Genomic DNA, 27,843 nt, shown 5'->3' with positions numbered 1-27,843 from the left:
AAAAAATAAAATAAAAAAAAAATAAAAAAATCTCAAACATTCTCTCTATTCTTCTACCATTCTTCTGTCTCAAGAGGTCTGTTAAGATCAGCAAACGTACATACAAGATCAAATCATTTGGGGTCAGTTGAATGCTGACCTGTTTTTCCCACTATACACATCCAATTGTTCATGAACTGGATCAGATTTATTGCTGTTGTTGCTGCTGCTGCTGCTGCTGCTGCTTTCTACTTTAGCAAGTTTGGGTTTTCCTTTCCTCTGTACAGCTCTGTTTGTATGCATGTCCATGTGTCACAGGATACATATGGAGAGAGAGAGAGAGAGAGAGACAGAGAGAGAGAGAGAGAGAGAGAGAGAGAGAGAGAGAGCCATGCATGAGCAAGTATATGTGGATGATTGTTTAGATATGCAATGAACTTGTGTATGCATTTTGAGAATTTTACATTGTATTTGATGCACAAGTATTGTTAGCACACTTTAATTACTTATGTTTCATGTCCATTTTTTTTTTTTGTTTATCTGTTTCTAATCCTCCACACCCTTAAAAAGGAGCGACAAGGAAATATGAAACCTTGAACCTTGAGGTGTGATAAGAGTTCAGGCATGCCTTCATCGCACAAACTGCACACGCCGTGTAGTGTGTAGTATAGTAGCATACGCATGCCAGCGTTCGTCACCCACGTCCATGCAGCACATGCACATCAGGGCCCACAACTTCAGCAGCAGAACACAGGGCAGGGGACACCACCACCACCACCAACGGCCCTCCCTCCCTCCCTCTCCTCTCCTCCTCCTCCTCCTTCCCCACGTCAGTCAGCATCACTAGAAGTTGTTGGTGCTGAGGCGGGGGCGGGGTCTCTCCCCAAAGATGTAGCGGTTCTCATCAGGAATGCTCTCTGCGATCACCATGATGTTGTTGCAGATCGTGTTCATGTCCAGCGGCTTGTTCGGCTGTGAAGTATAAAACCAACATGTAAAACATGTATAGTAGTAATGGTTTGATTCATGTTGCACTCTTCTTTGTGAAACATGCTGAACTGCGCAGTACAGTGTAAAAACTGACGTGTAAAATGTGCATTTAAACACAAAAACAAAAAAAACTCACATGCAACTGTACAGCGCCACCCCAAGTTTTGCTAACATTAACTTATATAACCCATTCCATTTTAATTTACAGATATAAACTGACAACATGCACTAGTATACTGTTGCCGGTTTCAGTTTCGCAAGGAGTCACCACTGCATTCAGACAAATCCATATACACTACACCACATCTGCTAGCCAGATGCCTGACCAGCAGTGTAACCCCAACACACTTAGTCAGACCTCGAGTGTGTGCATATATATATATGTGTGTGTGTACATATCAAAGTCAATTTCTTCTACTGAATTTTGCTCAGAGGACAACATTCTCTTTGCAATGGGTTCTTCTTTCAGTGAGCCAAGTGTGTGTTCTGCACACAGGACGTCAGTTTTATGTTTCACCCAAATGACTAGATGCTCAGTTTGATTTTCCAGTCAAACTTGGGAGAAAGGGCGAGAGTGGGATTCAAACCCAGACCCTCACGGACTCTGTATTGACAGACGAGCATCTTTGTTCATTCTACTGACGGGCGCAATAGCCGAGTGGTTAAAGCGTTGGACTGTCAATCTGAGGGTCCCGGGTTCGAATCACGGTGACGGCGCCTGGTGGGTAAAGGGTGGAGATTTTTACGATCTCCCAGGTCAACATATGTGCAGACCTGCTAGTGCCTGAACCCCCTTCGTGTGTATATGCAAGCAGAAGATCAAATACGCATGTTAAAGATCCTGTAATCCATGTCAGCGTTCGGTGGGTTATGGAAACAAGAACATACCCAGCATGCACACCCCCGAAAACGGAGTATACACATAAAGGCCCACTCGTGTGCATACGAGTGAACGCAGAAGAAGAAGAAGAAGTTCATTCTACTCCAGGTACTAGTTTACTCGTACCATGATTACTTCCCCTGTGGAGCAGGTATGAGTATTTTTTGTACCAAGAGACTATTCAAATTTCGTTTATTCTTGCTTGTACGGTTCACATTCTAAACTGAGCCATTTATGGATTCCGGAAGTAAGAAAACAAAAGCTTTGCTTGACCGATTAAATCCAACGATTTTTCACTGTTTTAGTGAACAACCCTACTTTTTACTGCAGTGGTCTCATGTAGTGCTGGTCCAGGTGAGTTGTAGCAGGCATGATGCTCTGGGGTAGAATGAATTAACCATCCTGCCACCTCCCCCCTCTGCCAGCACGACCCATCATGGACACTGTATTGGCGGATGAGCATCTTAACCATCCTGCCATTTCGTCCTCTGCCAGAACGAACCATCATGGACTCTGTATTGGCAGATAAATGTCTTAACCATCCTGCCACCTTTGTCCTTTGCCAGCACAGACCCTATCTGACTTTGTATTGGCAGATCAGCATCTTAACCATCCTGCCACCTTCGTCCTTTGCCAGCACAGGCCCTATCTGACTTTGTACTGGCAGATCAGCATCTTAACCATCCTGCCACCTTCGTCCTTTGCCAGCACAGGCCCTATCTGACTTTGTACTGGCAGAAGAGCGTCTTAACCATCCTGCCACCTTCGTCCTTTGCCAGGGCCTTGTCCTTTGCCAGCACAGGCCCTCACGGACTCTGTATTGGCAAAAGAGTGTCTTAACCATCCTGCCACCTTCGTCCTTTGCCAGGGTCTTGTCCTTTGCCAGCACAGGCCCTCACAGACTCTGTATTGGTGATCAGCTTCGGATCCACTCTGCTTACACATACCCAGATTCAAACTCTCAACTGTTGGCCGCCGTTCTTTCTCTGTCTCTGGACCTTGCAACTGGAATGAACTTCCTCTTTTGCTTCGTCAAGTCTCCAGACTCAGCTCTTTCAAGTCTGGCCTTAAAACCCACCTCTTCCCAAAATAGCCTCCCTTCCCTGCCTCTTCCTTGCCTTCAGTTTCTCCAGTTTTAAAGTTATGCATGCATGTGAATGACAGGTGTGAAAGCGGTTTTTTCGTCTATGCACAAGATTCAGTGCTATATAAATACCATTATTATTATTATTATAAGAGCGTCTCAACCATCCTGCCACCTTCGTCCTTTGCCAGGGCCTCGACCTTTGCCAGCACTGGCCTTCACAGACTCTGTATTGACAGAAGACCGTCATAACCACTATGCCACCTTCCCCCTTTGCCAGCTCAGGCTTACCTCCTCGTCACTGTCACTAGAGTCCAGGTGGTCGCTGCGTCGCGCCGCCTCGCTCCAGTGGGCCCCCATGCCGATGTTGACCGGCACCGAGGCAGAGTACAGAGAGTCGCTGCGTGACCCTGCCTGTGAGGGCCGGGACTTCACTGCAACGATAGATAGTGGTGAGGTTTTTAGTTGGGTTTTTTTGTTGCTTTTTTTTTTAGCATTTTTAGCATTATGTATTCTCTTTTTTTTGTAAAATACAAGTGTAAGAAAGAAAGGAAGAAACCCGGTCTGTGAGGGCCATGACTTTTACAGCAAAGATACAGATTGGGGTGGGGATTTTTAAGAATTTTTTGCATTTTTATTTATTCTTTTTTTGTGTGTGTAAAATACAAGCATAAAAAGAAAGGAAGAAACGACACGAATAAAAAATTAAAAAATCTGAACAACATGACGCTCAGGACTTCACTGCAACGATACAGATTGTGGTGGGGGGTTTTTTTGTTTTGTTTTGGTTTTTTTAGCATTTTTAGCATTCTTATTTATTCTCTTTTTTTTTGTAAAATACAAGTGTAAGAAAGAAAGGAAGAAACCTATAAAAAAAAATTAAAAATCTTCACAAACAAATTTTAACAACATGAGGGTCGGGACTTCACTGCAAGGAAAAAGTTGGGGTTTTTCTTTTGAGCATTTTTACTTCTTTTTTTAAATTTTTTTTTAAATACAAGCATAAGAAAGAAAGGAAGAAACCCTGCTTGTGAGGGCTGTGACTTTGACAAGGATACAGATCATGTTGTTGTTGTTCTTAGCATTCTTATCTATTCTTGTTTGTAAAATACCTAGCATAAGAAAGAAAGGAAGAAACCCTATCTGGAACTTGTGACTTTTACTACAGGAATACAGATCGTGGTAGGGTTGGGGTTTTGGGGGTTTTTTTTAGCATTTTTAGCAGGTGTTTTGGGGTTTTTTTTTGGGGGGGGTTGTTTTTTTGTGTAAAATACAAGCATAGGAAAGCAATGAAGAAAAATACACACATAAAAAAAATCTTAACAAAAGCATCTACAAAACATGAGGGTCGGGACTTCACTGCAAGGATAAATCTGGTGCTTTTTTGGGCATTTTTTTAATTCAAATTCTTTTTTGTAAAATACAAACATAAGAAAGAAAGGAAGAAACTCTGTCTGTGAGGGCCATGACTTTTACTGCAAGGATAAAAATTGGGAGTTTTTTGGGGGGGTTTTAATAGCATTTTTACTTATGCTTTTTTGTAAAATACAAACATAGAAAAGAAATAAAGAAAAAGACACACATAACAAAATAATCTGAACAACATGACAGTTGTGACTTCACTGCAAGGATAAAGATTTCTTTCTTAAATCGCTTTTCTTTTTCTTTTTTTTAACAAAAAGAAAAAAGAAAGAAAAAGACACACACACAAAATCTGAAGGACACAAACAAAATTGATTTACAAACAAAATTACACACGAGTTTCAACCCTAGCATCCTCCCCACCCTTCTCAACACAAAGTTACATTTATGCACGCCTAACATTCAGTTTGTTCAGTATCAAAACTTGCACATGTAATTATTTAAACAAAGTGTTGTACATCAAAGTTAATTAACAGTGATGTTTTTACCTGCATAACAGATACTCACTCTGACAGAAAAAAAAAAGTTTTCCTGTATAGAAGAAATTAACAATGGTGTTTTCCATATCGAACATGTTTTTGTAACGAGCCCACTGCATGCTTCCTGAATACAAGGAAATCTAAATAAATCTGTATTTATATTTGTGTACCAATCACAGTGGATTTCTCCTACAGAATTTTGCCAGAGGACAACACTTCTGCTGCCACGGGAACTTATTCAGTGCATTAACTCACTCAGTACGGCCAGTCCTCTCTTCTCCTCTACACAGACCCCTCGGATGTCCAGTGGGTGTCTGAATGACCCAACTTTTAGCTTCCGTCGTCAGAATTGTGGTATTCTTTGTCAACATTCACCTCTTCAGTATAGGAGCCTTCCGCTTGCAATATTTTGATGATGGTAATTGGGGTGAAACGCTGTTAACGTCGTCTCTTTCGCCGTTCGTATGGAGAGAGTTAAGTGCATGCTACAAGTAGTGTAAGAGTTTAATGTCACATATGAATAACTAGATGTTCAGTCTGATTCTCCAGTCAAACTTGGGAAGAAAGGGTGAAACCTGGATTCGAACAGACTCTGTATTGGCAGTTAAGAAGATCGTAAACCATTCTGCCACCTTCTTCAAGCTTCTGGGGATAACAAACATGTTCGGTACAGCACAAACACTCAAAGAAATTTAAAAAAAACTGATACCACTCACCGGCCGGGACTTCATCTTCATCCTCGCTGCTGGAATGATACGAGGCATAGTCATCGTCCAGTCCATCAATGGTGAACAACTCTGCCCACAGGAATTTCATCCATCTTGCAAGAAGATACACTAACAAAAACTGGGGCTCACTAGGGAAATTCACAGATTCACACATGTAGACATAAGAGCAAAAACAGGACTCGCACAGGAAATTGTCTGATTCACACATGTACGCATAGTAACAAAAACTGGGGCTCACATGGGAAATTCACAGATTCACACATGTAGACATAAGAGCAAAAACAGGACTCACACAGGAAATTGTCTGATTCACACATGTACGCATAGTAACAAAAACTGGGGCTCACAAGGGAAATTCTGATTCATACATGTAGAACAATAGCGAGGGCTCACACAAGAAATTCAGATTCACACACACACACATAGGAACAAAACCAGGGGCTTACACAGCAAGAAATTCACTGATTCACACAAGTAGACATAGGAACCAAAACAGAGGCTTATAATGGAAATTCAGAAATTTACACGCACGCACACACACACACACACACACATGCACACATGCACACACACACAATCATGCCCTCAGATTTCAAAGAACCTTACCATCTCTATCAATGTCAGGCACAACGTTTTCAGTCTGGCGAGATCTTGGCATGGCTACGGGTTGAGAGACCTGCATCAAAAAGAATAAACAACATAATATCTGTACCTTTATCTATTTATATATTCATTCGTTCACACACTCGTTACTTAACATAATGAGATGATAGCACAACACCGGCAGAAACATCTGAACAAAAGAGATCAAGATTACATTTGTTCAGGCTGAATATACTTCTTCATAAACAATATGCATGTATGCAGAGCACAACAATGTGCTATTCCACAAACTTAACCAACAGATTCTTGTATCAAATCGATCCCCTTATATCACGTAAAAAAGAAATTGTTTTTTGGGGAGGTTTGGTTGGTTGGCTGTTTATTTTTTTATCGTCTTCATCTTTTTCAAGACAAAGTCGTTGTAACCATTTTGAAAGAAGTTGTGCAGCCTTGAAAAACAAACAGAAAGAAAGAAAGACAGAAAGAATGAAGAAGAAACAAAATCTGGAGAAATGTACACCAACTCACATGCTGTCTTGATGATTCTGTAAACACACTGTTGGTCTTTGTGAGCACTGCAAGTTTGAATGGAAAGAAAACCAAACATCATATTAGCACAAAAGCATATTGCCCACTATCATACAAAGAAATTAGTAAATATTCTCGAAAAAAAAACCAAAAACATATGTGCTTCCAACTCAACTTTAGAATCTCATCAGAGGGCTCTCTCAGACTTCAGTTCATTTTGCAGACCTGTTATATTCAGATCAGTTCAATTCACAGACCTGATTTAAGTTAAATTTTCAGACTGTTATAAAATTCATGACAAGACTAAATAATGCCCAAATAAGAAGCACATTTACTTCAGGGATATTACCATTAAGCACATCATTTTTGACAGTGAATCAAAGAAACCTTACTAACATGAAAGTAAACAGAAAAAAAACACAAAACAGCTAACAAATAAGAAAGGACACACACACACACACACACACACACTTCACTACACTATATATATGATTGTCGTTTTTGACTATGACCATCAGAACAGCAGTTGAGGTAACTGCTGTCCCCGACTATCTGGGCTAGAATTTGATTATAGTGGCCCAAGTTACATCCCCACTCTCTCGGCCAAGACGGTTTTAGGACAGTCGGCATTGGGATGGTTCCCAAAGGCCAACTAGCCCCCAAGACTGCAGCACTAGGAGCCAGTGCAATTTTGCCTCCTAGTCCAAGTCATAGTCTTTCACAAAATAATAAGCTGTTAGTGATTTCCCATTATACTACACTGCAATACACCACACCACACCACACCAACACACACATGTACCCCCCCACCTACCCATCCACCCCTTCCCCCACCACCCCCCAACACACACACTTTCTCTCCCTCCCTCCCTCTCAAAAACATCTCTCAGCAGAAAACACAGAGAAACAGATTGGGGGGGGGGGGGGGGGGAGAGGGGGGGGAGTCAGTCACACACGATGGCGTTCACTCACTGCGAGGTCTTTGTGCCCGTGCTGCTCCCGACTGCTGTTCGTGGGGGTCTGACCGTTGCTGAAGCAGCAAACTGTTCAACACATCACAGAAACTAATATCACTCTCCTCTTCTTCTTCTTCTTCTTCTTCCTTCGTGGGCTTTAACTCCCACGTTCACTCGTATGTATATGAGACTTTTATGCGTATGACTATTTTTACCCCGCCATGCAGGCAGCCATACTCTGTTTTGGGGGTCTTTAACTCATTCTACCCCACAGCTACAAGCCTGCTACAACTCCCCTGGACCAGCTATACACGAGACCACTGCAGTAAAAAGGATGGTGATTCGCTAAAACAGCAAAAACTGATGGAGAACTGCTGATTTAATTCTTAATCCATCGAACAAAGCTTCATTTTCATGCTTCCGGAACCCATAAATGGTTCAGTTTAGAATGCCAACTGTACCTAAGATAGAATAAACAAAATTAAAATTGCGTATTGGTACAAGAATACTTGTACCTGGTCCACAGGAGAAGTAATCATGGTATGAGTTTACTCATAGAATGAGTCAATAACTTTTGTTTTACATTTCTTAAAGGTTAAAGGTCCCAGAGCTTTTTATTGCCATATCCACTGTGTCTTGGGCTCAGCACAGGGAGGCTGGGCCCAACCCTCTCCTTCCGTCGTTTTAATCTTCCTTACCTCTTCTTCTCCTTCTGCGTTCACTCGTATGCACATGAGTGGGCTTTTACGTGTATGACCGTTTTTACCCCGCCATGTAGGCAGCCATACTCCGTTTTCAGGGGTGTGCATGCTGGGTATGTTCTTGTTTCCATAACCCACCGAATGCTGACATGGATTACAGGATCTTTAACGTGCGTATTTGATCTTCTGCTTGCATATACACATGAAGGGGGTTCAGGCACTAGCAGGTCTGCACATATGTTGTCCTGGGAGATCGTAACAATCTCCACCCTTTACCCACCAGGCGCTGTCACCGTGATTCGAACCCGGGACCCTCAGATTGACAGTCCAATGCTTTAACCACTCGGCTATTGCGCCCATCTAATCTTCCTTACCAAAGTCTGGTACCTGTCACGAATAAGATTTCTGTTACACATAAAATTGAAAATGTAATAAATACCCAGGCTCACACCTTCCGCTATCACTTCTGACCACGGACAATGACGAAATCATTTTTATCTTCCTTTCTTGCACATTTATTCTTCTGGATATTTTGAAATGACAAACCCCCCTTCCCACAACAAATATAATCACGAACACATTCTTACCACCGGCCTAAAGCTCTCTCATTCATTTCAAATCCTAACCTACTTCAAAAATTCCACATCACTCTATATCTAGACATAACAATAAAAGACGAGCTCAGACGAAGAACCAAAACTTACATTTTGAATCCTGAGGAGGGAGCCAGCTAAAGAAAATGACACAAGGAGGGTCCCTGGTACTGAACAGCCTGGCATTTCAAATTCCAGATACATTCATCCTACTTCCATCCTACATCATTCTCTCTACAAATTTCATGCTTGCATCTCTCTCTCTCTCTCTCATAGCAAGAAGTGAAATCAAACCATTGACTCCTCATCCCAACGTCCGACTCTCCAGTCCGACCGATCAGAAGGGAGCACACAAAAATTGTGCATTTCGCTCCCTGACAGTACCCATTCACACCTGGGTGGAGTGAGGAAAATCAGAACAGAGTACCTTCCCCAGGGACACAGTACCGGTAATGCCAGCATAACAGGACCTCTAACCCTGATCACTGGTGAACATTGACGGAAAGTCCAGACCAAAGCCTAACCAATTATGCTGTGGTACTTCTGATTTCAGTATTGTTATTCTTAAAACAAAAAAACAACAACAAAAAAGAAAGAATTTCTGATGACATCTACACTGGCTGGCCACAGAAGTTTTACATCGTTTGATTTCATACGGCTACAAACTGGTATGTATTCAAATGACACATACTAGCAATAATTCTTCAGTGTAACTTCGGTTTATCAGCCCTTTCATGAGTTAATTTATGTTCTACAGTTAAGCCGTAAGCTGGTTGCTATTTTGTGTTTCACATATGATACATGTTTTGAACTTCATGTGTTCCAGTTAAAGATTTATTCAAACTTAATAGAGCGATGGCAAATAGAGCACCATTCATCAATTCATTTATCTATCTTTGTTGCTTACATACACTGAAGCCAACACCACAGCCGACACTCATGATCACAGGAACACCAGGACTCATCTTGCCAGCACTCCAGACACATAATTATTGACATTAGTTCACCAAGAGGACACACACAGGAGGAAGCCCTGCACTGCTCCAAAGTCACCTGCAGGAGCCCCTGAATAGGGAAGAACGCTGAAGAAGAAGAAGGGCTTACTGACCTGAACATTTTCTTCTTGTCTTCCAGGGCCTTGGCCTTCACCTTGGCCAGGTGCTCCCTCTGCTCCTCCTCAAAACGCCTGCCCAAATCCATGTGAAACAGCATTGTGTGAGTGTGAGTGTGTGTGAGAGGGTGAGATAGTTACAGAATGATAGAGAAATAACAGTGTGGGAGAATGTGTGAGTGTGTATGTGAGAGAGAGAGAGAGAGAGTGTACGAATGTGAGTGTTTGAGTGTGTGTGTGAGAGAGTGTGCGAGTGTGAGTGTGTATGTGTGAGAGAGAGAGAGAGAGAGAGAGAGAGAGAGAGACAGAGAGAGAGAGAGATAGAGAAAGCGAGTGTGAGTGAGTGTGTATGTGAGAGAGAGAGAGAGAGAGAGAGAGAGAGAGAGTGCGAGTGCGAGTGTTTGAGTGTGTGTGTGAGAGAGAATGTGAGAGAGAGAGTGAGAGAGAGAGAGAGGGGGGGGGGCACAGAGAGAGAGAGAGAGTGTGTGTGTGTGAGTGTGTGTGCATGCATGTGTGTGAATGTGTGTGAATGTAAATGAATGAGCCTGCTTGTGTTCATGCATGCGTGTGTATGCAAGCATGTACATGCATGCATGTATATATGTGTGTATGTATGTACTATGTACATCATGTATGTATGTGTGTATGTATGTACTATATGCATCACGTGTGTATATCTATATACATACAGTTTGCTAGGTGCATTTTTGGTATGCACATTCATGTAATATGTGGTGCAAAACATTACATGTTCTGCAAAGCTCCTGCAGCATGCAGTTTTCTGGACAGTGTTGTATAATAAAGCATCCCCTAAACGTTAATACCACCGAGCCGAGACACACACCTGATGCGTTCCTCCACAAAGTTCTCCTGTTTGAGGACAAAGTTGTTGAGGTGGTGGGTGATATCCTGCAGCTGCTGCTGCAGGGAGTCGTAGCTCTGAGAACTGGAGTCTGCAACCACACGCACACACACTGTACTGTGACAACAATAATAATAAAAAGAAGTAGACAAAGAAGAAGAAGATGAAAGATTTAATGATAATGATTTTTTTTAGAAATAATATTAATAATAAAATCATTGATACTGTACTGAATCATAGCTCTGAGAACTGGAGTCTGCAACCACACGCACACACACTGTACTGTGACAACAATAATAATAATAAAAAGTAGACAAAGAAGAAGAAGATGAAAGATTTAATGATAATGATTTTTTTTAGAAATAATATTAATAATAAAATCATTGATATTGTACTGAATCTTAGCTCTGAGAACTGGAGTCTGCAACCACACACACACACACTGTACTGTGACAACAATAATAATAAAAAGAAGTAGACAAAGAAGAAGAAGAAGACAGATTTAATGATAATGATTTTTTTTAGAAATAATATTAATAATAAAATCATTGATATTGTACTGAATCATAGCTCTGAGAACTGGAGTCTGCAACCACACACACACACACTGTACTGTGACAACAATAATAATAATAAAAAGAAGTAGACAAAGAAGAAGAAGAAGACAGATTTAATGATAATGATTTTTTTTAGAAATAATATTAATAATAAAATCATTGATATTGTACTGAATCTTAGCTCTGAGAACTGGGGTCAGCAACCACCCACACTGTACTGTAATAATAATTATAATAAAAAGAAGTAGACAAAGAAATGAAGGATAATGATCAACTTTTTTTTTTTTTTTTTAATGTTTACATAGCATTGAATCTTAGCTCTGAGAACTGGGGTCTGCAACCACACACACACACACTGTATTGTAAGAAGACGAAGACGACAAAGAAGAGGAAGAAGACGGCGAAGAAGAAGAAAAAGATGATTTTCTGAAAAACAAAAACAATTATAACAATAAAAGTACTCATATAGCACTGAATCTTGTGCAGAGACAAATCAAAGTGCTTATACACCAGTCATTCACACACTTGCGAAACTCCAAAATTCACAGGGAAAAACAACCTTACAAATTCATATGAATAGAAAACTGGAGAAACTGAAAACAAGGAAGAGGCAGGGGGGCGGAGTGGGTGGGGCCAGTCCAGTTCTCTTCCTGTTGAATGAGGCGTGTTTAAGAGAGAGAGAGACTCAGAGAGAGAGAAAGATAACGACACACACACACACACACAGACAATGACAAATAATTTACTGAGGGTAAAATGAATAAACTCAAAGCTTATTTACACCACGTACTCACAAAAATAAATAGAACAAAACAATATAAAAGTTCTTTTTCATCTTCTTTGTCTTCTCCCTAAACTCTGTGAAGAGTCATCGGGGCATCACACAGAACTATTCACCAGATTCTTCCAGGTAGAAATTTATTTTTTTTTTTTTTTTTTTTTTTTTTTTAAATAAAAAAATTCAAAGCCACAGGCTCACCTGGAGCAGCGAAGCAGTCCTGGTCGGTGAGGATGATCTGGAAGACGTGGGAGAAGTTAGGTGACGCTCCCAGGCGTGCCAATGCCTCGTCCCCACACTGCCACATATCATTGACATCTCTGGTATTTTTATCACGTTCAACCTTAGGGAGTTTTCAGCCTCAGCAGGCTTCCATGGCATACTGATGGAGAAAAAAAATGCATTAAGAATAATGCTTTTCCTCAAATACGTGTGGACACATTCAGAGATACTGCAGAGGTTATCTCCCTTCCTTTGCAATCTGTGCAAAAGTAAAAACGTGAAAAATGTTTCAGTGATACAAATTTTGATGCCAGAGTAATGCTCAGACTCAGGGCTCAATTAGTTATACAGCAGATATCTTGTGGGGGTGTTACCAACTGGAAAGTTATCACTGTTATTATCACTGATACTTATATGGTGCCTATCTTCAGTCAGACACCAAGACCTGAATGCTGTAAGAACAGTCATTTGCACAACAGATTGCCTACTTAGGTAGAGCTGACTGACAGTTGCCTTTAGTTGTCATCAGGATTGGTTTCTTGCCTTTCCCAAACACGACTTTTGACAAAAATGTGAATGTAAATGGGGAGAATGTGAATGTAAATGGGGAGAATGAGAGAGAGAGAGAGGGGTGGGGGCGATGACAATAACAATCATGTGTTACAAGAGAAGAAACCAACCCCGATGACAATGCTTTAATATAAAATAAAACTGTTGGGAGTCCCACCCCACGACCAAACAAAGAAGAAACACACCAGCACACAGGGGTTTTGTCCCGGGCTCTTACCTCCATGTCCTTGCTGACCAGAATCAGTTTGAGTTCTCTGTTGATGCAGTGGGTCTTCTTCCGGCAGTTGAGGCACGTGAACAGGGTCCATGATTTCACTGTTTCTCGCTTCAGCAAAAATCCGTACTTCTGCAAAGTGTCAGTTTCAAGGCGGCTTTAAAACACATCTGCTTTTCAAAAATAAATCAATATACTACTTACTTAATGATCACTGCACTGGTTTTGCTGGCTGGTGGAGAGTGGGGAGGGGTGTGGTTCTCTTCAATCAAATGAATGACAATGAAGCTCTGTGTTTATGTGTTTAGTCTGTGAGTAAGTGTGTGTGTGCGCACGTGCGCATGTGTAAGCAATTATGTGTTTAAACAGTTTCGTTATTGTAAAATAATTAACAAAACTGTTAATAGTTTAGACACAGAGGTGTTCAAAATAAAGGCACTGCAACTCTTGAAAGCACACACACAAACAAGCACCTTCATGCATGCACACACATGCACGCACAGAGGCATGCGCGCACGCGCGCGCACGCACACACACACACACACGCACACAAACTCTCAGAACACTCACAAAGTCAAATCCTCTATCTCCCAGTTCAATTTCAACCACGTCACTTCCCAATGGACTAGACTTGTTTACATCTGCAACACAGTGAACAAAATGAATAAATATTAATAAAGAGTATCATGCAGCATGAATCCAGTCTCAATAAAAATTAAAAGAATGATGACACCAACAGGCAATAACACAACGTCATAAGCAATGTCAACAACACTATAATTTCGATGTCAACTTTTCTGATCTTAACAGGTGCAAAGAAAAAAATAACGTAAAGAAGCTAGAGAACCTGAACCAGTCCCAATGAATAATTGTGTTGGCTATTTTTTTGTTTTTTGGGGGTTTTTTGGGTTTTTTTATTCCCTGGAGGCCTAAACGTGTTGGGTTACGCTGCTGGTCAGGCATCTGCTTGGCAGATGTGTAGATTACATGGATTTGACCGAACGCAGTGACGCCTCCTTGAGCTACTGATACTGTGTTGAGAAAAGAACAAGTTAACCCCTTCACTGCTGAAATGAGGTAAGATGAGACCAGTGCAGCATGAATTCAAAGTGCAGTAACTACATTGATAGAGCGATGGCCTAGAGGTAACGCGTCCGCCTAGGAAGCGAGAGAATCTGAGCGCGCTGGTTCGAATTATGGCTCAGCCACCGATATTTTCTCCCCCTCCACTAGACCTTGAGTGGTGGTCTGGACGCTAGTTATTGGGATGAGATGATAAACCGAGGTCCCGTGTTGCAGCATGCACTTAGCACACGTAAAAGAACCCACGACAACAAAAGGGTTGTTCCTGGCAAAATTCTGTAGAAAAATCCACTTCGATAGGAAAAACAAATAAAACTGCACGCAGGAAAAAAATAGAAAAAAATGGGTGGCGCTGTAGTGTAGCAACGCGCTCTCCCTGGGGAGAGCAGCCCGAATTTCACACAGAGAAATGTGTTGTTATAAAAAGAAATACAAATACAAATATAAATACTTTTGTGTACTCTTCAATGGTGTCACTGATTTTGCTATAGCAAATGAACTGCAAACCCAAGAGGGAGAAGTTCAAAATAAGAGTGGTGACGGACATCCTATTCTGTAAGCTCAGTCTTATCTCAGTGACGAGATAGCCTTTCACTGACACACACACTTGTCAGCAGTTAAGGGGTTACTCTTATCAGGCTCCTTACACTGTACACTTACATGTACACGAAAATGACAAAACCAGTCACATAACAAAATTACAACCGGCAAAGGTTACAAAAGTCATGTACATGTATTGTGTTTACTGGTGATTACGTGCTCTACAACATCCAGTGAACTTTGATACGTCTCTCAGTCTCAGATCATGATGACTAGACAAGACCATTAGCGTTAACTGTTAACACACGGTAAGTGTAACATTTCCATCTCAACACTTCTGCTGAAACTTGAAACAAATACATCCTATGGTGTGTACTGTTAACATCTGTCCATAATAGCAGTTTTCAATTTGTTTCTATTTATCAGTGTAAAAGTGAGCAGACTGATCCCATATATGCTACACATCTGTTGTAAAAAAAATTATATATATTTTTTTTTTAATCTTAAAGGAGCATATATATATATATATATATATATATATGGTAATTCAATGTTACTTTTCCCCACAATTGCCAGTTTCAAACTTCCTCATTAAGGTAATTCAAAGCCCTTTCTTTTATTTTTTTTTAATCAGCTATTAGTTTCATTGAAACAGTGGTTTCACTACACTTTTTTCACACCACTATCATTCTAAACATTTAAAAAATGATAGAATTTTCTAAACAAACAAACAAAACAAAAAAAAGATCAAAGTCATTGTAAAAAACAAAAAATCACAATACTAACTAGTAAATAAATATTGCTAATGTGCTATTGTATGTCATTATTTCCTACTGTATATTTTATTATGGGAGGCACTAGTATATGGAGAGTCTGTGACAAACAAATACCTTATACGTTATATCATCATTATAATTTTCACTGTTATCATTACAAAACGCAAAAAACTTTTTTTTTCTTCTAATTTTAAACAAAAATACGACTATCATTTCCAAGGTTGCTTTCAAACCTAAAACCAGTTTTTCACACACACACACACACACACACACACACACACAGGGAGGGAGAGAGAGAGACACACACACACACACACACACACACACCTTGCACTTTGATTGCGTCGGCAAAAATCTTGACATTGAGACAACTGCAGACATAAACCACCATGTCGGTTCACGCTCGCCCCTGGCTGCCAATCAGGTGCCTCTCGGAGATGCTGCCACACCCTGACCTGACCTGACCTGTCCTGGCCTGCACTTCACACACCGTCCCCGTTTGTTCACTAAAACCTGCACGCCACAAATGAACTGAGTATGAATATTAGTCCGGCTTTTGTGTCCGGCCATTCAGGACCATTGTTAACACAGAAGGAAGCAACTAACTGCTGTGGCAACTATCTGAGACTAGAATTTTCATCGTAGTAGAGAGTGTCTTGCCCAAGTTATATCCCCACTCTCTCACTCAGTCAAGAGGACTTTGGGACAGTCAAGAGTTAGGAACTGGGGGAGGCAGGGGGGTGTGGGGTGGGGGTGTTGAGGGGGTGTATGGAGGGGGTTTAACTCTTTCACTGCTGCTCCTTGTTGAAAATATCAGCATGAATTGAGTCTGTGAGTGCGAGGAACATGTTCCCCACCTGAACACTGTAATGTGTTGTGTTGTGTTGGGTTGGGTTGCACTGTAATGACTGCACTGTTTTGTATTGTAATCACATCAGTATTGTATTATACAGTATTACATTGCATTGTATGTTGCATTGCACTGTGTTGCATATTACTGTACTGCATTGTACTGTACTAGTATAATGCATTGTGTTGCTTTGCACTGTGTTGTGCTGTGTTGTAATTAGTATTGCATTGCACTGCATTGCATTGCGTTGCATTGTGTTGTATTGTGTTGCCTTGCCCTGCCTTGCCTTGCCATGCCATGCCATGCCATGTGTTGTGATGTGTTGCATTGTGCAGCGCTGCATTTTACTGCCATACAAATTTGCATTGCATTTTATCTAATTGTATTGCAAATTTACATTGCATCTTTTATTGTATTGTATTTGTAATTTGTATAACACAGCATCATATTGTGTTGTATTCTATAGTGTTGTAAAACACACACACACACACACACACACACACACACACACACACTAACACTAACACTAACACTAACAAATGCATGTTACATGCATCTCAGCACGTAAAGCATCACTCAGCAGAACTGTACATGTCAGCAAAGCCAAAAGGAAAAGGCCACCTGTGTTGTCACTTGAGTAAACATACATGGATGCTGATGATTCACCAAAGTCAATACATACAGCTGCAAATGAAAACCAAAAAAATTTAAGTATACGTACCTAGTAAGTGCATTTTTATTATTGACATTAGTATGTCATATGTGACGATTCTAATAATCATCATGAATGTTACTGGTACTGATGATTTTCTGTGTGTGTGTGAGAGAGAGAGAGAGAGAGAGAGAGAGAGAGAGAGAGATCTTGTTCTCTTCTTCACCTACGGGCTGCAACTCCTAACTTCACCTGAATACACAAAAGAGCTTTTACGTGTGTGACATTTTTTACCGCCACCATCAGACAAAGGCAGTCGTAAGTTTTCTGGGTGGTTTCATCTTTGTAATAAAATGTAAAAAAAAAAAGACATCCTACCTCAAAACAATTATCGTTACTGACATAAGTTTGTGATGATTCTAATAATCACAATAAATCTAATAGCGATAGTGTGATGTGTGATGTGTGTGTGTGTGTGTGTGTGTGTGTGTGCCTGTGTGTCTGTGTGTCTGTCTGTGTGCTGAAATACATCTTTGTAACTGAATGTAAGGCTCCACTGCAGCTGTTTATCAGCAATTCAATTGCAATTCTTTAGGCTCTGGGCGAAACCTGGCATAGTGAAATTGCATCACAACATGTATGTCATGGCATGCTTGCATCGTATTAGCTGTGTAAGGCTGAGTGAGCCTGGTAACATGTAAACAACTTATCCCTTGAAGAAGGAGCTTGATCATGATCATTCAGAAAATTTGGAATGTTTGACAGATTGATGAGCTTGTCTTTTTTCTTTTCTCTCTCTCTCTCTCTCTCTCTCTCTCTCTATGTATATATATATATATATATATATATATATATATATATATATATATATATATATATATATATATATATATATATATCATGAGTATAGCTTTGTCAAGCAGTCCAAAATCTAAAAATAGATCCCTACAGCACTAGCAGCATTGTCATCACCTCCATCAGAAACAAAACACAGAAAACAGAATCTGAGAATGTCCCAAAATTCTGTAGGGAAAATTTTTTTTACATATTTTCTTGAGTACTGTTTCTCTGTCCTCTTAAACAGATCCACAACTACCAATCTTATGTCTGTGTTTGCACTATGATTGTGGTTACAAATCACATAAGCACTGAATAATTCAACAAAAACAGCTAAAACCATTGACCAGTTCAAGAATCTTCTAGACAATGACTCTAAATCATTAATAAAACCATTCGATTTTGATGAATGAATATTCAAAAAATTTCATACGCATGTACGCAACCCTAAACTATTTCTATATTAAGGGGCATTGAAAAGCCAAAAAGGCTTTAAAAAAATAAATAATAAAAAAGTCCCAAATTCTGTACCTGTACCTGTACCTGTGAGTGTAAGCTGTCTTGTCAGCAGTTTCTTTTTGAAATCTGATGTTTAAAGGTCCAGGGTATTGAGCTGTTATTGCCAAGAAGCAACACAGTTTCTGTCTCTCTGTATCTCTCCCCTCTTTCTCTCTCTATCTGTGCCCAGAGTCCATATTTTTTTACCTCTCAAATGGATCTATACATATATGTAAAAAAATCAAGAATATATATATATATATATATATATATATATATTTAAACTATATGACAGCAGTTTTTGTGTCTGATGCAGACAGCAGCCAGACTATGCTTGTCTGCAATGGAACTTTCATTTTTGTGAAACATTTTTATTCTTTCTTACTCCTCTTGTAGTTTCTCTAGCCTCTTTCCATCTACTGATCTTTCATAAGTAGTTCATTCTCTCTCTTTCTCGCTTTCTGTCTCTTTTTCTCTCTTGCTATCTCTGTGAGTGTGTGTGCATGTGTGCACGCACACGCGCGCGCACGCATGTGTGTGTGTGTGTGTGTGTACGTGCGCGTCTGTGTCTGTGTGTCTGTGTGCACGTACGTGTGTGTGTGTGTGTGTGTGTGTGTGTACATACGTGTGTGTGTGTGTGTGTGCATGCATGTGTATTCTTCAGTTTTATATGTATCCACAGTGTGATTTTAGGGTTGTTTGCACGCGCATGCATGTGTGTGTGTGTGTGTGTGTCTTTCTCTCTGGCTCTCCTCTTCCGCTGGCTCTTTCTCAAGATTTTTGTTTCTCTCTGTCAGTCTCTCTCCCTCTCTACCTCATTCCTATCCATCTTGCTCTCTCCCCTCCTCTCTATTCTCTCTTTCCCCCCACGCCCCCACCCCCCTCTCTCTCTGTCTGACTCTCTCTCCCAGCAGGGCTCTCTCCTCCTCCTCCTCCCTACTCTCATCACCCTCCATAGCACTAGCAGTACTTAGCAGACGACACAGGTGCACAAAGTCCACAGCACCTGCTCACCTGCTGTCCCAGTGTGCACACTTAAAACTGGCTCGTTCAGACAGGAGGCTGGGAGGATGAAGCCAAGGGGGCCTGGGAGAATGGAGGGGGAGGGAGGTGGGGAATGGGAGGAGGGTTGGGAGTGTCAGAGACTGGGGCAGGTTAAAAGTCTGGCAAAAGGTGAGGGGGGTGGGGGGAAGAGGGGGGGGGGAGGAAGATGGAAGGGATTGTGGAGGAGGTATGGGGGGTTGGGGGGGGGGGTGGGGGGGTAGGGAGCCATATGTATATATCTGGGTCTTTTGGGACTTTGCCCAAGTCTGGGCACAAAGTGATCTCTCATGAAAACATGTACTAGTTGTGCTTGCAGTGGGGTTTTTTTTGTCTGTATCAGCAAGTTTGCATTCACTGGCTTTCAACTCTCTCTCTCTCCCTCCATTTCAACTGAAATGGATTTCTTTGCCAGCTTAGAAATAGGACTTTTGTTTGGCTCTGGTTCTTTTTTCTTCTTCATAATCAATAAACGCACATGACAGATATGCACAAATGTTAATCACAAAAAAATGTTAATAAACAGAACCAGTACAGAAAAAAAAAAGTTAGGTTCTGGCATCTTCAAGGTAGTCGTTGAATTTTAAAACCAAGAGGGAAAATCTTACTGTAACATACATAAACATCATATACTGAATGCTGGCAAGATTACTACATTAGATAGTTGAGCTTCTGCACACTACTGAGGAGGTTCAGGTACTAATAGGTCTACACATCTGGTGACCAGACTGGAAATTTCTCCACCCTTGTTCATTTTTTATTTGCCTTGGCTAAACCCACAAAGTACCATGACCAAGATTTAAACCCATGAGTCTCAGAGAGTCAGAGAGTCCAGCTCTTTTGTCACTTCCTTGTTGCACCGTACCATCATGTAAATTCTTCAAATTACACTTGCTTCTGTCTTGCAACAGGCCTGCTGGATGCCAGTGTTGTTTTCCTTCTTGTCGCCCAGCTTATGTATTCATGCAGTTTTGACCAACTTTTGTTTTGGGGCTGTTTGTTTTATGTTTACGCTGCCAGGTGTTAGACAGCCCCAGATTCCCCCCACCCACACCCAATTACCAATCCTAGGCTCTATTTTAAATGTTCTTTCACCAGGGGTGAAGGAGCAGTGGAATGCCAAATGATGATTTCGCTGCCAGTGTGTGCAATGTCTGGCAAGACTGTTCATAAATCATTAAAAGAAATGCTTGTTCAGATTAGCATCAGCATACAATCTATTATCCACAATCACTCTAACAGATCAACATGTGCTCATGCACATATACACACTCACTCAGATAAAAAATACTTATTTATTCCCACCTCACCCCAGCAAACTTGATAGCACAAGTGTGCACGCGCGCCTGTGTGTGTGTGTGTGTGTGTGTGTGTGTGTGTGTGTGTGTGTGTGTATGTGTGCGCGCACGCGCACATGTGTACTGCTCTGTGTGTCTCTCATCATTGTGTGTGTGTGTGTGTGTGTGTGTGTGTGCATGCGCGCGTACGTGTGTGTCTGTGTGTATAATGTATGTGGGTGCACACGTTTTCTACTTTAATATCAGTCCAATGACATTTCTTAATTTAAGAAATTGGGCTTCTTTTTCTCTATCTTCATTTTTAGGGTAACACACACACACACACACACACACACACACACACACACACACACACACACACACACACACAGATGAGAGACACACACAGCTGGACACGCGCACACACACACACACACACACACACACACACACACACACACACACACACACACACAGATCTGCATCATGACCACAATATATTTTGAATATATGCTAACTTTAGAGTTTCCACAAGCTTAATGACAACACACACATGACACAGTGAGAAATACACAAACACACACATTTAGTAATAACTACCAACTGAACACTGCACTATTCTATTTATTACAATGACAAAAAGTGTTTAACCATACCAACAGGAGCAATAATGAATATGAGACTGAACTTGCATCAATGACACAAACTGAAAGGACAGGTTATCACTGGTTAACATAACTTTTGATGTCATAAACACTAAAAATAAACGTCAAGTCATGCAGTTTTGCAAGTTAGCAACGAATCTATTTTTAGTTTTGTGTAAGTTTTACAAACCCTAAAAATAACATTTGTCGCTTTATTTTTCCACTGTTTACTCCCCCCACTCGAAGATTTACTCACGCGTGCTTCACTTCTGCTGTTACCAAGTGCTTGATTCAGCACACGCCTGCTAAAGTCCAGCAGTTCCTATCATTTCCCACAAGTACGCAGCTTGGCTGTTTGCATCTAACTTGCACTGTTCGTAAACGAAACGTGCACACCAGAACGTGCCTCCCAACAAAGCGTTGTTTACGATTGTGTTCCCTCCCAAGCCCTCCGTACGTAACTGTCATGAGGACACTTCGATAGCCTTGACCTAGCAATGAGACATGAGGCTGCCCCCTTTTTTCCCCATTCGTCAGCTGATTATATTTTTGCAGGTTGACCGACTTTTCAAAAGTGGGTTTGTTGACATCTAAAAGAATATACGCATTGATTATTCCCTCGTGGATGCCATTTCTTTACTGCACGATGACTGCCTCTGCGAATGAACGGTTGAATTTAAGTACAGTGCCTTATGCAGATCCTCCTTTGTTCGTCTGCTGGGCTGCCGGTCGGAAGATCTCACGAAATAGCGGAGTCCGATCACGAAGAAAATGCACAGCACATTTAAATGATCACAGATGCTCTATAACACTATAAAAATGAGACGATACGTGTACGAGATAATCCATATTGTCGTAAGACTGGTCTGCAGATCATGTGAGCACAAAATAACACTCACCGATATCGTGCGTTGCTCGCTTATCACTTCGCAGGCCTACCTTCTCTTTCAAGCACCTGAAATAAGCTTGGCCTCGTTGAGGAACACGCGATTAGGTTTACAGTCGCTGTGTTTTTTACGGGCCAATTGCTATTTGCACAGACTGTCAGAAGCCTTCTTCTTCTTCTTCTTTCCCTTGACTACCGCCTTCATCATTTTGAAGATTCTGTAGACTGATTCTGTTTGCGTGTTTTGTGGATTCATGAGGTAGAGGTTTCTGGGCCAGGGGATGGGGGGTGAGGTATGGGGGCGGGGGGGGGGGGGGGGGGGGGGGAGGTAATCAGATTCGGGATTTGAAGCCTTCCAGGGTTATGCTGAGAGCAGTCTCAGCAGGAAGGCTGTTCCAGTTTGATACTGTTCGAGGGAAGAAAGACTTTTGCCTGTACAGCGTCCTGCAGTTGGAGAGGTGGTATGCTGCTGGATGCGATCCTCGGGTCCCAGTGGATGCTGAAGGATTTTGAGAGGGCTTGTGGCATGTGTTGATGATAAGACTGCCGCTATGGGACTTATAGAAGTTAATCAGTCTCGCCTTTCTCCTTCGCTCTTTGAGGGGAGACCACTGAAGAGTCTCCATCATGTCTTGCACACTGGATGTTTTCCTGTGTCGATGGGTCGCCCAGCGAGCAGCCCGGCGTTGTACTGCCTCAAGTTTAGTAATATCCTTCTCTGTATAGGGGTCCCACACAGAGCTGGCATACTCCGAGGTTGGGCGGACCAGTGTTTGGTAGGCTTGCTGTTTGATGCGCTGGGAGCCTACTTTCAGGTTCCGTCTTAGTAGGCCTAAGGTCCTGTTGGCTCGGTTGGAGACATTGGAGATGTGGGGGGTCCATCTAAGGTCAGAGGTGATGGTGATGCCGAGGTATTTGGATTTACTGACTACATCAAGGGTGTGGCCACGAAGGGTGTACTCTGATGGTAGGGGGTCTCTCTTCCGGCTCACTCGCAGGGTCTGACATTTGTTTGGATGGAAGCTCATAAGCCACTTCTGCTCCCATTCTGCAAGGCAATCCAGATCCTTTTGTAGGGTTTGCTGGTCGCTGGTGGAGGAGATGGTTTTGTGGCACAGGGTATCATCAGCAAAGAGACGAGCAGTGGAGGACAGTCCAGTCGGCATGTCGTTGATGTAGAGCAGGAACAGGCAAGGCCCAAGAACAGATCCTTGTGGGATTCCAGATTCTACAGGAACAGGACTGGAAGTGGCTCCATCCACCACTACAGACTGCTGTCTATCTGATAGGAACTTCCTGATCCAGGTGTGAACTTTCTCTGTGATGCCAATGGAGTGGATCTTGTGGAGCAGGAGGGAGTGGCAGACTTTATCGAACGCTTTGGAGAAGTCCATGATGAGAGCGTCTGTCTGTTTTCCGGCTTCGAGATTTACTGAGAGCTCGTCTACGAGTCCGATGAGCTGGCTTTCACAGGATCGCTGGGGTCTGAAACCGTGTTGTGCTTCGGTGATGATTCCATACTTTTCTGTAAAGTTCATAATAGAACTTGTGATGATGTGCTCCATTATTTTGCATGGTATACTGGTCAGGGAAATAGGGCGGTAGTTTTCTGGGCGGTAGCGCTCACCTTTCTTGAAGACTGGGGTGACGTTGGCCATCCTCCAGTCTCTCGGAACTACTCCGGTGTTGAGGGAGCACTGGTACAGGAGTGTGAAAGCAGGAGCCAATTCTTCAGCAAGCTCACGTAACAGTCTCGGGCTGATGTCATCGGGGCCAGGGGCTTTGCTGGGATTTAGATCCTTGAAGAGTTTGGTTACTCCTGCTACTGAAATTTCTATATTCCTTAAGGTAGGAGAGTTTGATGGGGGGTCTGATGGTAGACCAGTTCTGTCGGTGAACTCCTCTTTGCTGCAGGTGATTTTCGCACTGAAGGCTGAGTGAAATTGCTTATTTAGTATTTCTGCTCGCTCTTTTGCACCTGAGACAAGTCTGCCGTTTTCCTTAAGTGGGGCAACATTTGCTGCCTCTGTACGTATTGCCTTAATGTATGCCCAGAATTTCTTGTTCGTCACTGGTCTTTCACTCGTGCTATCTTTGAACATGTTCTCAGTGTATCTCCAGTAAGAACGGCGCAGATTTCAAAGCCAACAAATTTTGTCTACTTATTTCATTGCCCGCGCGCTGACAATACTCTGTGATTACACACACACACACACACACACACACACACACACACACACACACACACACACACACACACACACACACACACACACACACACAGATATGTGTGCATGCGCGCACACGAACGACTGACTACTAACAACCACCAATGCACCGATGCACCACCAACACGCATATGCACATTAATGTGATCTTTCCACAGACACATGCATGATCTCAGCATTGGACGGCATATCATATTCCTCATGGAACACTCAAGTTCTTTTTTTTCTTTTTTCTTTTTTTAAGTAATAATGATAGCAGTAAGAAGAAGAATCATCATAATCGCAATATGATGATGATGACGACGACGACTACGACGACGACGACAACAACAACAACAACAACAATAACAATAATAATAATAATAATAATAATAATAATAATAAATGAATAATCATAGTCATAATAATAATAATAATAAGTGACGGTCATGCGAAAGCCAGTTCCTAAAATCACAACAATGGTCAGTGAAAGAAAAGCTGACATTTTTGTTATGGATTTAAGTACATGAACGCCTGCCGTTATTGAATAACGACCTGCATGCTGCGTGTCTGCCTTTCAGGATGCTACCCAGTGATCCAGCCAAGCACCTTGCCACGGATTCCGCTGATGAGCTTGTCGATTTTGCCAGCAGTCTATAGTGTGGTACTGAGTCCGGCGAAGACCTTTTGATAATACATGTTTATAACATCTTCACTGCCACCATGCAGCGTCCAGGATGCTGGTCTAGTCGTCCATGACTTCCAGTAACAGTGTCAGTTACACAGGAACGGCCTGGTAGAACGAAAGTCATGCCGCTGTTCAGCTCTTGCTGAGTGAGTTGCGCTGCATGTGCTCGTTTATTCCCACTCTAATTTCTCAATGATCTTCCAGACAATACAGGTAAGACAAACTGGACGGTAGTCGCTGGCTTGCAGTTAGCATCCCCGTCAGGTCTTCCAACCCAGTCCGTAATTGGTTGTCGTTGTTGTTTGGGAGGGCGGAGGGGTGGGGGGTGGGGGGTTGTTGTTGTTCTTTGTTGTTGTTGTTGTTATTGTTTGGTTGTTGTTGTTTTTTTGTTTGGTTGGTTGGTTTTGTGTGTGTGTGGGTGTGTGTGTGTGTGTGTGTGTGTGTGTGTGTGTGTGTGTGTGTGTGTGTGTGTGTGTCTGTGTGTGTGGGTGTGTGTGTGTGTGTGTGTTTTGTTTGTTTGTTTGCTTTACCTTATATAAAGATCCATAAAGCCTTCGGATTCGTCGTTGCCGCCTTCTTTCGCCACCTTGGTTTCCACTTTTCTATGTGCCTTTCGACATTCCTTTCTGGCCTTGTTCCTGGCTTTGGTGTACTCAAAGTATGCTTGATCGTCGAGGGTTTCTCGTTACTGCCTGAACAGGATTTTTGTTTGTTTGTTTTAAGTTTATGATCTTTGCACTTCTTCTGTATTGATAAGTACATTTTGCCAATAAGCAAGGTCATGTGACTTTATACGATTTCCAATTAAAAAATGTATAAAAACAAGCTTTTTAATCGAGAATTGTTGTATACCACAAGCAATGCATAATCACTTTATAATCACAGCGAATCAAATATGCAAATAATCTGTATGGTGAGTAGAGACGGTGTTAACAAAAATGAAAGTAGTTGATAATTGCGAAACTATAGCTGTCTAATTTAGCCGATATTCGATGAAATTGTCGTCTGCTATGCATCAGCTTCCCAGCACGGGACCAGCAAGTAATCATTGCTCCATCAATCCAACGGTGTCAAAGTGTGAGTGAGTGGATGCAGCATGCCCCATCTGCGCGCATACCACAGGAAGGTACCCATGTTAACAGCTGCCATGGAGCTATGCACACAAACCAACTGTGTGTGCACTTCAAACACAAACATGATGCTCAGGCATGCCATTTTTCTGATTCAACACTCGACCTTCTGAGCCGTTTGCTGAAAACAGTTAAAAGAAGACTGGATGATTTGCAACACCGGAATGAAGTCCGCTTCCACATCTTTCATTGGAAACATGTATGGATATTCAGATGGGAAACTGAACCAAGGGTCATCAATGAGAACAGCTCTTTATATAGTTCACAAAAACTTAAGCTTTGTATAGTAAGTTTACACGCGCGTACACACACACACACACACTATTTTGTAACTAAGTTGTGCAAGACCATTTACTGCTTATGTGGACAACCTGCACCTATAGCAAGCATAAATACTTAAATGTCGAAGTTTAAAATCATTCAGATCAGATTTTTCTTAGAGTTCAACTGATTGTGTTTTTGACAATTTCTAGGTATTGTCTGATATTGCAGAAGGTTTGCTGCTCACTCCTCTGACTTACTTTTGTATAAGACATCTGCTGTTTGATGTAAGGTTGGTTTGATTTTCCACCCCTTGATTTTGCTCATCTTGTTCCATGATGTTCCTTTTTCTTCTTCTTCTTTTGTTGTTGTTGAAAACTTTCTCCATTGGAACACACACACACACACACACACACACACACACACACACACACACACACACACACACACACACATTTGTGCAGAGAGAGAGAGAGAGAAAGTCCTTCCCCCATTCCCTCTCCCTGCCTCTGTCACCCTCAACTTCAGATACACTTGTAGTTTTGGTCAGGAAATATGAGCAACATGTACGTTCCCTCAGACATATTTTGTCAAGTGGGCGACATAGCTGTGTGGTCACATGCAGTCTTTCCATTTGTGCCAAACTATACTGCATGAGCTGTGGGAAGGGGTGCCATTTATGGACTGAACTTTCCCACAATGATATCTGACTGGGAGTTCAAACCCCCATCCTCTTGCATGCAGCTGTCCAGAGAAGTATTACAATAAATCAGTTCTTTTATGTGATGTAATTGTAATTGTGTGTCATTGTTAGTATTTGTTCTTAATCTGTACACCTTGATACATGTATGTGTTTGTGTATAATTATGTACATGTTCATAGGTGTTAGTGTGAATACTTGTGTGTGATCGTGTGCCTGTTCATCTCTGCGTGTGTGTGTGTGTGTGTGTGTGTGTACCTGTTATTCTTGTTTTTCTGGGGGGGTTTTTTTACAGATGAGATTGTGTGTTTGTGTGTGGGCATGCACACGTGCGTGTAGGTGTCCATGCATGTATCTGGGTGTGTTCATGTGTGTTTGTGGGTGTGAATGTAAAGTGAGCAGCTGAGCTGAACAAAATAACCTTGAAACAAATTCTTAACTCACTCAGTACGGCCAGTCCTCTCTTCTCCTCTACACAGACCCCTCGGATGTCCAGTGGGTGTCTGAATGACCCAA

At 41.8% G+C, this 27,843-nt stretch overlaps 1 protein-coding gene across 2 annotated transcripts; it reads right to left on the bottom strand.

Moving 5' to 3' along the window:
- Nucleotides 1-22,415, bottom strand: LOC143286558 (uncharacterized). 2 transcript variants are annotated; one of them, XM_076594171.1, is made up of 13 exons: nucleotides 22,355-22,415; nucleotides 15,984-16,169; nucleotides 13,828-13,898; nucleotides 13,261-13,389; nucleotides 12,453-12,549; nucleotides 10,899-11,007; nucleotides 10,052-10,129; nucleotides 7,666-7,736; nucleotides 6,694-6,740; nucleotides 6,169-6,238; nucleotides 5,551-5,631; nucleotides 3,225-3,367; nucleotides 1-951 (listed from the first exon to the last, which is right to left on the bottom strand). In XM_076594171.1, the coding sequence occupies exons 2-13, from the start codon at nucleotides 16,045-16,047 to the stop codon at nucleotides 823-825; spliced, it is 1,089 nt and encodes a 362-aa protein (XP_076450286.1). In that variant the 5' UTR covers nucleotides 16,048-16,169; nucleotides 22,355-22,415; the 3' UTR covers nucleotides 1-822. The 2 variants fall into 2 exon arrangements, with proteins under 2 accessions (XP_076450286.1, XP_076450285.1); XM_076594170.1 differs by lacking the exon at nucleotides 22,355-22,415 and adding an exon at nucleotides 21,712-22,310.
- Between the last annotated feature and the right edge of the window lie 5,428 nt (nucleotides 22,416-27,843).

The sequence above is a fragment of the Babylonia areolata genome, chromosome 10 (assembly GCF_041734735.1).
Source record: "Babylonia areolata isolate BAREFJ2019XMU chromosome 10, ASM4173473v1, whole genome shotgun sequence".
Classification (NCBI taxonomy): Eukaryota; Metazoa; Mollusca; class Gastropoda; order Neogastropoda; family Buccinidae; genus Babylonia; species Babylonia areolata.
This window is presented reverse-complemented; position numbering and strand designations above follow the sequence as displayed.